Here is a 13,101-nt window from a genome sequence, read left to right on the forward strand (position 1 = left end):
GGGCTGATATCCCCTTGGACTCCAACAGTGCTGATGATGTGGTCACCTCATTGTTTTTCATCTTATTACTTTACCATGAGGGCCTCAATGTATTTTCATATTGTTATGACAGTTGTACACTAGATGGCAGTAGAAGCACAATATGTGATTCCTCTCCTTTTGTATGTCTTTCCATATCCACAGGAGCGGAATGCCTATCTCCCCCTTGCAGAAAGTGCCAGCAAGATGTACTTCATTATCTGTGACTTATCCAAAATTAATAACATGTACCGCTTTAGTTTGGCTGCTTTCCTTAGACTCTTTCAACGAACTTTGCTTAGCAAACAGGTAGGTTTGTTTCTGTGTTTGGTTCCCTAGCATGGAATGTAACAACCAGTACACTTGTATTAAGAAGCCTGAAGGCTCCACATTCTCTTAAATGCCTCGCTGTGCAGTATGCCGACACGTATGATTTAGTTTTGGTCATTCATTTGTAGCATAGATTGGTTTGGTAAAAATTTAATTCCCGGTTATTGTCAGTCATCTGTTCGTGGAGCTCAAATCCTTGCGTCAAAGGCCGTGTGTTTTGCTCATCACTGTTTCCAACGGGGAGATACAGTAACAGCTACACATATACAGATGTGTCATACACTATTGCTGCACTTTTGCCAAACAGCCCTTCTCGGTTCACTAGGTCCCATGTGACTCTGCTTGTGCCAAACATCTTTTTTTTTGTGACAAGCGGCTTTATGAGACTGCACTGATTAATTTGATATGTGACACTTGTACACTATGTAGACAAAAGTGATTGGACTCTCCAGCGCAAGAGAATGCATACCACTGCACACACGTTCAAAATGGCCACTAATGTGACAGTATCGACAAGAACCATGCACATGTGGTTCTACGGAAACAACAAATGTTTTTATTAGGATGACAATACCACCTGGACTGGCCAGCTCAGACTACAGATCTTAATACCATTGAGAACCTCTGGGACAAATTAGCGTGAAGGGTGCGTTCTAGGCCGACTTGTTCTTCAGTGTCACAGTTGGTCACTATACGTAAGGTAGAATGGCAAAACATACACCGCCGGCTATTGTTCAGGAACTTGTGGACAGTTTGCCAAGAAGGGTGTCTGCAGTAATCACTGCACGTGGGGGACCTACAAAGTACTGATATCAATAAGATCTCGTTGATCTATTTGCTGTCAGTGTCCAATCACTTTTGTCTACATAGTGTAGTGTATATCTGTGTGTGCGACTATGGCCCGTATTCAATTTGATTCGCACCCGATGCCTATATTGCGTGTTTTGGGTGCGAAAAACTTTTCGCGTGATTCCCCGTATTCAATTTGAAAGTAGACGAAAACAGCACTCGCTGAAACTTGAACGGGCGGAAAGTCCTCTCCAAAATGGGGTAATCAGTCTAACACCCCCCAAAAGATGCACTGACATGGGGGGTCATTATGGATACCCCCGATTTGCCCTGCTGAAGGTATTTGGTTATTTTCAAATGGTCTCAAAAGGTGCTAAATAGCGTCTTTGGTAAAGTGGTGGAGAATAGTATTTAGCAATTAATTATTTTTTTTTTGGAAAACAGTATTCCTATCGATTTTGGGGTACATAAAAATGGGTGCACGCATATACCAAAGTTGCTAAAGTCAAGCATTAAATAGCGTCTAAAACGCACCTTCAGCAGGCAAAAATACACCTCCTCCATACTACCAGAGCCCCCCAAATACTATTTCGCTGCTTTTTGAATTTGTACCCCCACTTTCAATTTTTTTCACCTTTATTTCATAGTGCTCTGTTGGGGTGTCCTTAATGTTTTTTTTTGCGCTTTTTGGTGCAGTTTGCGTCAAGAAGGGTGTCCAAAGCGTTTGGGGGGAGGGGGGGTTGCCGCAATTTTGCACCCCAAATCCCCTATTCTGCACTTTTTTCCGCCGGGGATCCATAGGCGAAACTTTTCTGCTGGTTACTAGGTGCAAACTTTTCTAATTGAATACGGGGATAACTGGAATCGGTGAAAATGACGTCTTCGGCGAAAAAGTATCACGGATCTCGGCTTTTCGCTCCAAATTGAATATGGGCCTGAGTCTGTAAACAGAATTTGGCATGGAAAAAAGCCGAGCGTCCATGATGATGGTCGCGATGGTCAAGTCCATCGCGACCATCGGGCTTGCGACGGAGACCCTGCGGTAATGTCTCGCTGCCGCAAGCCCTGGAGTGATTTTGGCTCTATCAGAGCCAAATTCACTCCCACTGACATCACTACTGATGTCGGCGGGGCCGGCTTCAGACGGTAGACGTTCCCATGGGAACGCCTCCGTCTGGCAGCCACGCCCACCAAAGGGGGCGTGCTATCAATCAACATCGACAGCATGCCCCCTTTGGTGCGAGACCCGGAGCGACGGCTACCCCGTCGCTAGCCGGGTCTCACGCATGCGCAGTAGGGCACCATCGACCCGCTTGCGAGCGTCCTGCGCTCGCCAGCGGGCCTGAATCAGGCCCTGTTTCCCCAATCTCCTGTCTTTCTGTTGAGTAGTATTTAGGATCCTAATCCCCCCTTCCATCTGTTTTCATCCCTCTGATTGGTGCTTAGTTTTCGTACTTGTAATACTTTTGTACTGACTAGTTTTCAAGGCTTTTTTGTGAGTAAGAAATTCAGAGCCGCTAGAAAAGCTTGTGAATTGCAGATAATAGAAACCTGAGGATGAAATTAAATGAATCTCTTCTTTTTAGTGTTTAGCTATATATAATGATTTGGCAACCGCGATATTCCTATGAGATTTCACATGTCTGCTCCTGCAATCTTTATACACGTGTTCATGTTTCCAGTAACTCCTACAAGGTGTCTGTGTGAACGCCAGTGTAATACGGGATTAGAGTCCGGTCGCAGCCTGCACACATACAGCTGCTCTATAGGTAAAGCAGAAGTTATGAGAATGCAGCTATGGGTTTACTACCAGCCAGTGACAATACCATTTATCAGTTACACCAGCCAAGGTACAGGGTGTGTGTTTTCCTTCTGTAAAACTGTGCAATTAACTCTTTACACAGATATCGCATGCAGTATCACCATGTTTCTGTCAATAGAACCATTTCTTATCAAGAAATAGCCTTTATTTTAAAGGCTTTATTCATTTTAATAAGAGAGACAAGTAGTCATACATAGCAAACTGGACAGACAGATACATATCATACGTTTGCCACTCCACATATTTTATAGCTCGGCACAATGATGTTAGGTGGTTTCTGTTTATTACAGAGTGTTGTATTGATGAGATAATGGTCACACCTCCCTGAGATTGGGAGCAGAGGGCCTGATTCCGAGCCGCTCGCTCGGAATCAGGTCCGGGCTTTTTTTGGTTTTTTTGGATCGGCCTCTTGGCCGCTCGCATAGCTGTGGGTGAGCATAGCTGTGGGCGAGCGGCCAAGATGATGGACCATCGGGCTTGCGACGAGACCCTTGTGGTAGGGTCTCGTGGCCACAAGCCACAGAGGGATTTCGTCTCTAACAGAGCCAGAATCTCTCCACTGACATCACTCGTGATGTCAGTGGGGCCGCACCCAGACGGTAGGCGTCCTCCGTTTGGGCAGCTACCCCCCCGGCCCGCCCACCGAAGGGGGCGAGCTGTCACTCAACATCGACAGCTCGCCCCCTTTGGTGCGAGACCCGGAGCGACGGATTGCAGATATACTAACTCCATCATAAACGGGATCCAGTCTCGTGTCGGGACTCTTTGTATACAACCAACTGATAATATTTATGTTATATAGAGACAAATGAAAATTTTAGAAAATAGTTTTCTGTTCCTGTTTTTGGTTAGGGTTAGGCACTTCCAGCGGTAGGTTAGGGTTAGGCAATATGGGGGGAGGTTAGGGTTAGGCACCCCTAAAGGAGGGTAAGGGGGGGGGAGGGTTAGCGATAGATAAAAACTTACCTTGTCGGGATCTTCATCTTCTAGCTTCCGGCGTCGGTATTAGGTCCACCAGCCTCATATCCGGCGATTTTTAATACCGATTCCCTACATTACATGTTGCATTGTTTCCGTACATGTGAAACTTTCCCAGGTACTTCATACATTCAGGGATTGATTTAGACTTGGGAGCATACACACTTGCCGATATTTTTAACGATATCGTTCAGTCGTTCACTATATCAACCTGTGTGTACGCTAAAACGATGAACAATAACAACAAACAACCAATGATGCGTGCTCCCGCAGGTCCTTGGTCATTGTCGTTCATCGCCCCAACATTCAGGCCAATCTGACGATATTGTCAGGTTGTTGCATGTTCGGGGATGAGGGAGGGTGCCCGACACTGAACGATATCGTTCATGATATCGTTCAATGTCGTTAACGACATTGAGCACACCCCAACCGGGCACACACTAGACGATATCGCCCCTGCAGCGAACTGTCTAGTGTGTACACACCTTAAAGAACAAATTCTGACCAGCTTTGTTTTTAGACTGAAATTCAGAATTAAGCTTAGGACACAGCCATTCCCAGCGCTACATCTCTCTGCACATTCTATATCTGCTCCGTCTGCAGTGCAATCAGGGGCACTGAGTGGCAGGTTCCGCATACATATTACCCAGGCCTCTGTGGGGACCCAAGAGTACCCCCCCTACTTCCCCCCCTTACAAGCACCACATTCAGTGGGCTGTGCCGCCCAGTACCTGCTGAATGCCCCAGTAGACCTGAGTGCAACATGGCTCTTGGTCATTGCTCCTCATTTGTTTCCTAACTTTGAATTAGATCTTCAGTGTCTAAACTTGTAGTCCTGCGACCACCTCAGTTGCGGGTAGAGAGGAAGTATATGAGATAGGTACACCTCCCAGCTGTCATATATTTCTGTGTCCTACTACTGTATGCTGCTGAGCCTTTAGAGCAGGGGTCTTCAACCTTGGCCCTCCAGCTGCTGTGGAACTACACATCCCAGCATGCACTGCCATAGTTTTAGCATGCTGTTATATCAAAAAGTGGCAGTGCATGCTGGGATGTGTAGTTCCACAGTAGCTGGAGGGCCAAGGTTGAAGACCCCTGCTTTAGAGGAATGGTTGTAAATAAATGTCATCCTTTCCTCCTGATGATGACGGGGTCTTGCCATCAGCTCCGCCTCTCTAGAAGTAAAAGCGACTCGCACAGGCTTTAGGACAGCATTACATATTTAAACAAGATTGTGTTTTTATGTTTACGCCTTTTGCTACATCACTGCAAATCACTATTTTCATCACTGCTTATTCTTCTCTTGAAAGCGTTTCTCTCTGTTTTATTACACGCTTTCAAGCTATACAGCACCAGCTTGTTGCTCCACATTTACACAGCATTATGAATTTTGCTCCACGTTTACACAGCATTATGAATTTTGCTCCACATTTACACAGCATTATGAATTTTGCTCCACATTTACACAGCAGTATGAATTTTGCTCCACATTTACACAGCAGTATGAATTTTGCTCCACATTTACACAGCATTATGAATTTTGCTCCACATTTACACAGCATTATGAATTTTGCTCCACGTTTACACAGCATTATGAATTTTGCTCCACGTTTACACAGCATTATGAATTTTGCTCCACATTTACACAGCATTATGAATTTTGCTCCACATTTACACAGCATTATGAATTTTGCTCCACATTTACACAGCATTATGAATTTTGCTCCACATTTATACAGCATTATGAATTTTTATTAGTGATAAATGCCGGAGATTTAACATTAAAGGTTTCTGGCAGTAGCAATTCCATTTCATACGCTGCAAGAGTCATCTGTAAAACGAATTAAAATTTCCATTTAAGTGAGTAAATTATTTAAAAGTAGGACGCATATTGTGCCACCTTTTTTTTGGATCAAAAGCTCTCCCTGATTTTTCCACTCAGGTTTTTTTTAACATTTGTATAAGTCAGCATCACCTTGGAAGCCTGTGAAATTGAAAATGTGCTTGGGATAAACCCATAGAAATGAGCGACTGCTCTGGTGACAACATTTTAGACAAGAGGTTAAGTACATGCCATATAGATGTACAAAACCAAATGGTAATATTTTAATTCATATTCCTTGACTTTTAAAATGCAAATCATTTCTGCTAAAATGCGTCTTGTCTTTGTTAGAATGTTAAGATACAGGTTTAATGATGTGTGTGTGTGTCAATAATTATAGAAAGCCCATCTCTGCGTTGTGTTCAATTTGAGTTACTAAACAGTAAGTTATTATTATCAGTAATATTGCCGCAGTGGTTTTCAGCACTGGACAGCGGGCAAAAAGGGGATACAAAAAGAAGGGATATAGGACCTCATTCAGAGACGGTCGCTAGTTGCAAACGGTCGCACTGAATCAGGGCGGCCGCTTGCATCCTGAATGACCACCTCCTTGTCGATCGCTAAGCTGTGGGTTAACACCCACAGCTTAACGACCGACCAGGTTGATGGTCGCGATGGTGTTCACCATCGTGACCACCGGCGCTTACGACCAGACCTTAAGGTTGGGTCTGGGCACTCGTAGGCCCCAGGGAGCTTCCTGCTCTGAAAGAGCAGGAAACTCCCCACTGACATCACTGATGATGTCAGTGCGACCGCCCACAAAACAGTAGGCGTTCCTTAAGGAACGCCTCTGTTTTGGAAACCACCCCCCCTCCGGCCCGCCTACAAAACGGGGCGAGCTGTCAATCAACATCGACAGCCGCCCCTTTTGTAGACAGCTCCGGAACGACAGAGTTTCTCTGTCGCTCCGTGGCTTGCGCATGCGCAGTGCGGCCGCTGCGCGTGCGCGGGGCTAGCTATCGACCTGGTTGCAAGCACTTCGGTGCTTGCGACCGGGTCTGAATGAGACCCATACTGTACAAGGATGGTTCAAATGCAAAGATAGTGAGGGCCCTAGTCTGCTTGTTCAAGCCAATTACGCATATATATGCTTTTTAACCACATCTCATTGCTTTTACAATGAGTTACCTTTGAGATAAATGTGCATCCGATACACTGAAATGGAACACGTTGTGTTCACAGACTGGTAAGTTATAGCCCAGGGGGAAAGTCCATCCAGACGGCCCAGTGTGTACTGCCTTAATGTGCATGACCAATCCACAGATAAGGCTCGTCTAGTACTAGACCACACACCAACCTCTTTCCTCTCTATGCTCCCCGGACATGCATCGTGCACCAGAGTGTCCATTGTGAAGCAGGATGCATCTACCCCTGTACCCAGTACAAAGTCCTGGGTGTGCGTCACACCCGTTTTAAATCTGATTGGTCCTACCACAGTTGGAGCGGTTGTGAGGTTCGCATGCATATATATTCAGAAAGCATCGTACACACAAATGCACAATAAACACAAACAGAAGATACAAGCGCCTTATTAGATACACACATGGTGGAAGCAGTTTCCTCCATGAATCTATAAATCCACAGTCTGCTGATCTAGCTGCAAACATTCCCCAGATATTACATGTTACACAGTCATTTTTAAAGATCTGGCTTGATAAACAGAGTAGGAGGTTAGACATAATGATCACACCTGTGCTGAGGTGCGGGCTGGTCTGTGATCTGTGGTCACCAAAAGCCAAGTGTTAAGCTAATTGTAATTTTCTCATGGGGTCCACACTTCAGCAATCAAATGGGGCAGTTCTGCATTTTGCAGATGATTGTGTAAAACAATGCAATGGGGGGGGTGGGGGGGGGTTGCCGATTTTGACCAAAAAGTGATCAGAATCGGTAAATCAGGTTGTGAAACATGTTGGATTTCACCAACCAATCGGAACTGTACATTGCTAGTGTATGCTTCCGATCAGCCGTTTTGCATTACTAGTAAAACGATTGGCCTTTCACGATGGGCAGATCCGTTCTTTGGTGAAAATGATCTGCGAATCCCAGGTACATATTCCTCGGATCGCTTTACCCGGGTGGATCTGTTTACACTGACAAAAATCCCGGGTTGATGCGTGTTCACATTCAGCAACCCTGGATTTTCAGGTCGGTGTAAAAGGGGTATAATGTTCATCACCTTATGTCAGGATCCAGGAGACGAAACCACATAACAATTAGTATACTACAGTGAAACGAGGCAAAGTGAAAGTCATATAAAGGCATTGGGCCGGTTTCTGAGTTTGACCCATCTACGGACACTCTTTTGTTCGGCAGAGGCAGCCTTCTACTACCTTATGCTAATGTGAGTATTCGCCCGCGTATGCCAGTTTTCCGTCTGTCTTCATGCGGAACAATGCGCCGCTCACTGTTTCTCCATCATCATTATAATCGGAACTTAACACCCATACAATGCAGGCATACCTGCATGCCTACGACACCCTATGTATCTGTTCCGTGCCTCCGCACCATAAGCACCCATTTGCTGTCCAGAAATGCCCGTTCCACGCAAAGAGAGACCAGTCAACGGTCAGAACAATACGTCTGCACTTTCGCTCTCCGCCAGCACGAATATGCATGATATGGGGCAATCACTTTCTGTAGTTTGCAGATAACCCAGAGATCCGACCATTATTTTGACTTTTCGTCCGACTCAGAATCGTGCCTAATGTTAGTAAACAAAATCATCAACAATGAAACCTGAACAAAAACCATAACAATAACCATCCTACGGTAATTGTTTTTAAAAACTATCATAAAAAATTTCTACAAAATATGCATTTACTTGTAGCCTGTTTTTAAACATAATAAAGCTGAGAACTGCTTAAGATGTGGTTACCTTATTTTAATAGAGGCAGTGACTGCTATTGAAGCTCAGTTAGGCCACATTCACACCACAACAACACTAATCGGATATCACAATATAAATAAATACCTTAAAAATTTTATGATAAGTGATATAAGTGCGCAAATCAGCTGCTGGTAGGTAGTGTCAAAAGAAAGTATCCCCACACCTTCACCACATATACAAATCAAAATGTTGAAACTGCCTTTCTAGCGCTGATAATACATTACATAAGCAGATATTGATATGGATTCTTTCCAGATATTCCTCCACAACTGTGGGGATCTTATCTTCAGTAACTCCCCAGGTAGATACCCAAAAGAAGGAGAAAATCACATAATAGCGAAGCACAATTTAATGAAGTCATAAAATACACATATGGTAAATAGCCACAATATATAAATCGGAAGACAAGGTATTCCACAGGTAGCAGGAATGGCAACAATTACCGGGTGGAAGATCTAAATAAGCCCGTAGATAGATTAAGGAGGTGAGCCAGATGGGAACAGGCAGAAGGAGACATTTGAGTATCATTTGCATAGAGATGATATTGGAGGTCAAAGGGGTTAGTGAGTTCACCTTTGACCTCCAATATCATCTCTATGCAAATGATACTCAAATTTACCTTTCTACCCCTGAGCTCTCCCCCTCGCTCCTTACCCGTATCTCCAACTGTCTCTCTGCTGTCTCTTCGTGGATGTCCCAGCGCTTTCTTAGACTTAACATGTCTAAGACTGAGCTGATCATCTTCCCACCCTCTTCCACTACATCACTTCCCACAATTTCATTATCTATTAATGGCACAACTATCTCCTCTAGCCCCAAAGTGCGCTGTTTTGGAGTTATCCTAGACTCCTCCCTCTCCTTTAAATCACACATTCAGCACCTCTCGCAGTCCTGCCGTTTTCACCTAAAAAATATCTCCAGGATTAGACCCTTCTTCACCCAGGATGCCACTAAAACCCTCATCCACTCACTGGTCATATCCAGATTGGATTACTGTAACCTTCTCCTAGCTGGCCTCCCAGTCTCTCACCTCTCTCCACTACAATCGGTTCTCAATGCTTCTGCTCGGCTCATCTTCCTCTCCAGACGTCCTACATCTGCTTCCCCTCTCCTTCAAGCCCTACACTGGCTCCCCTTCCCCTTCAGATGCCAATTCAAGGTTCTTACATTCGCCTACAAAGCCCTCACCAAATCCTCTCCCGCATACATTTCTGACCTTCTCTCCCTTCACACTCCCGCCCATCCACTTTGCTCAAATAATGCATGCCACCTCTCTTGACAACTGATTACTTCCTCCCGCATCCGAGATTTTGCCTGTGCTGCTCCCTACCTTTGGAATGCTCTCCCTCTCCCTATCAGACTCTCCACCTCTCTACAAATCTTCAAACGGGCTCTCAAGACCCACTACTTCATCACGGCCTTTCAGCACTCATCCTAACCCACCTCATGCTCTTTCCTTCCTATCTTCCCCTTCTGTGCCACGCCTGTCTGTCTGCCCCTCCTCTTAGAATGTAAGCTCTCATGAGCAGGGACCTCTTCCCTCATGTGCTTCTCTTTACATTTTCTTCTACTCTTTACTCCCCATTACGGCACCTAACACAGGACTGCCAACTCCCGGCAGCTTATTGTGAGTGCTTTAATCACTATTTCAAGTCGTGTCCTTGTCCTGCACTGTAATATACTGTAAGTTACTTGTTTCTTGTTCACCTATTAGTTCTATGCACTATGTAAGGCGCTGCGGAACACTTGTGGCGCCATATAAGTAAAGGATGATAATAATAATTTCATCCTCATCTGCAGGAGCCAGGAAGTACTGAATTAAGGATCAAGTCACTGATCGGTTCTTTGAAGCACATGGTCTATGAGTATGTGTGTCGTTCATTATTCAAGGTAAGTCTTATCTGGTTTTGCCGGAATTTCATATTGATAAAGGTTGTTTGTAAAACATTAGAGTGGCTATTGAAGACGTCACACAATGTTCTCAGCAGCCCAGTGAGGATGCTCCTGGCAGTAAATGGGCTCTTCATACTCTGATCAATACTCGTGAATTACCTTCACAGAAAATTACTTAATCCATTCAGACATGAAATAACAAAAGGTGAATGTAGAGAAACGTATTGATTTGGTTTTAAGTGCACTATGTCTAAATTTGTCATCTTTGATTTTCTACATTTATTCAGAGGAGTAGATCCTAGTTGGTATGAGGGGGACATGTTGCCGTTGCAGCAGGGTAGGAATGGCACCGCAACTTATCCCAATCTCACACCGGATTCGCAGATTCTTATATGCCGCCCCTTTGGGCCTGCAAACAAAAATCAGCGAGTCTGGAGGTACCATGAGTGGGGCATACTACCTCACATACTCGCGCTGTGAGAGAGGGGGGGGGGGGGTAGTGTGTTAAGTCCTATTAAACTTACTGTGACCTGGATTGTCTGTTAAAATGGTTGGGTACAGGATCCCGACGATCAAAGTACTGACAGAGGCACCCCGACAGAATCACAACAGATTTTTGTTAGTATCAACCTAACCCTAACCTTCCCATCCCACAGCCTAACCCTCCAGTCTTGCAGCCTAACTCTAACCCTTCCATCCCGCAGCCTAACCCTAACCTTCCCATCCCACAGCCTAACCCTTCCGTCCCGCAGCCTAACTCTAACCCTTCCGTCCCACAGCCTAACCCTTCCGTCCCACAGCCTAACCCTTCCATCCCGCAGCCTAACCCTCCAGTCTCGCAGCCTAACTCTAACCCTTCCGTCCCGCAGCCTAACCCTAACCTTCCCATCCCACAGCCTAACCCTTCCGTCCCGCAGCCTAACCCTCCAGTCTCGCAGCCTAACTCTAACCCTTCCACCCCGCAGCTTAACCCTAACCTTCCCATCCCACAGCCTAACCCTTCCGTCCCGCAGCCTAACCCTAACCCTCCTCTCCCATAGCCTAACCCTTACCCTCCTCTCCCGCAGCCTTATCTTAACCCTCCTCTCCCGCAGCCTAAGCCTTACCCTCCTCTCCCGCAGCCTAACCCTTACCCTCCTCTCCCGCAGCCTTATCCTAACCCTCCTCTGCCACAGCCTAACCCTAAGTTTCTCCCTGACCCTAAAACTTACCTCCGCAATCTGTCGGGATTCTGATAGTTGAGGGTGCTGACTACACCACAATTTGGCCTTTCATTTTTGTTATGCCTGGAGCGCCCCAATCTATTTGTCCCGCCAGGACATGTCACACTGCAGAGCAAAGTGACAGACACTTTTTAGTCTCAAAAGCTCATGTATTTGCCCATGTGCGTTCTGCATCAGCTTGTCAGCCTACCGCATTTGAAGGTGGACACCCACTTCCTGGTCCATGGAATTACCACTGGAAAATCGTTCTGCACCCAGTTTTGCGAATGCGCTTAAATTCTGGTGGTGGAAAGAGTGGAATGTCATCACCAAGAACATCCTACTGACACTTTTTGTTTTATAATAACACTTTTTTTTAGCGTCACTGATGCATTAAATTAATCATGAGAGTGAATAGATATCTCTCTAATAATGTCTTTTTACCTTAGCTCTTTTGCCTAGTCTTACATCATCTAGCTACTACCACTCTCTACTCTAATATTCAATTTCTGCTCCCATCTAATCTCCACTTTTTCAAAACTCAATAATATATTTTTGTTGTGCTGACACTTTACCTCATCCTTACCATGACCATGTTGTCTTCATCTCCTCCCTTCACTTAGTTTCTAACTAATCCTTTGTTCTGCCCTCTAATTCCACCTCTATAATTTTCCCCTGGTCTCCTCCACCTCCTCCTATCTCCCCTTCTCTCTCTGCCTTCCTCCCCCTCTTCTCCCATTACTCCATTTTCTTTCTCTTATACCCCCCAAGGATCCTACTACCCCACTGCTAATCTCTCCTCCGTTACTTATCTCCCTGTCACTTTGCCCCACTTTCATCCACCTCTCCTTAATTTCCCTCATTGCCCACTTCCTACAGGGTCCCCTCCTAGCACAGGAGCACGCATGATCCCTACACTCTATTCATCCCGCTCTCCCAAAGTAATCTCATCTCCACGCTATTGCAACCCTGATAATCTCATTCACATCTCTCCTATCAACTCTGTCACTCTATCCTGTGCCCTCTGGAATGCCAGATCTGTCTGTAACAAACTGGCCCCCACCCATGACCTTTTCATCTCCAACTCCCTGAATCTCCTAGCCATTACTGAAACCTGGATTTTACCCACACCACTTCTCCTGCAGCTCTCTCTTATGGGGCCTCACCTTCTCTCACACCCCCAGGCTTGGGGGTCGCCATGGGGGGTGGTGTTGGGGTCCTTCTATCCCCTGGTTATTCATACCAACATATACCATAGGAACCATCCCTTACTTTCTCCACATTTGAAGTTCATGCTATA

The 13,101-nt window shown here is 45.4% G+C and overlaps 1 protein-coding gene across 2 annotated transcripts in view; it reads left to right on the top strand.

Moving 5' to 3' along the window:
* Window positions 1-13,101, top strand: part of DYNC2H1 (dynein cytoplasmic 2 heavy chain 1) — a 480,449-nt gene that overhangs the window by 233,597 nt on the left and 233,751 nt on the right. For both annotated transcript variants that reach the window (XM_088456705.1, XM_088456706.1), the window contains 2 exons: window positions 184-327; window positions 10,507-10,596. In XM_088456705.1, coding sequence (XP_088312831.1) covers window positions 184-327; window positions 10,507-10,596 — 234 coding nt within the window. The remainder of the gene's footprint in view (window positions 1-183; window positions 328-10,506; window positions 10,597-13,101) is intronic.

The sequence above is a fragment of the Taudactylus pleione genome, unplaced genomic scaffold (genome assembly GCF_031769625.1).
Source record: "Taudactylus pleione unplaced genomic scaffold, aTauple2 ptg000711l, whole genome shotgun sequence".
NCBI lineage: Eukaryota > Metazoa > Chordata > Amphibia > Anura > Myobatrachidae > Taudactylus > Taudactylus pleione.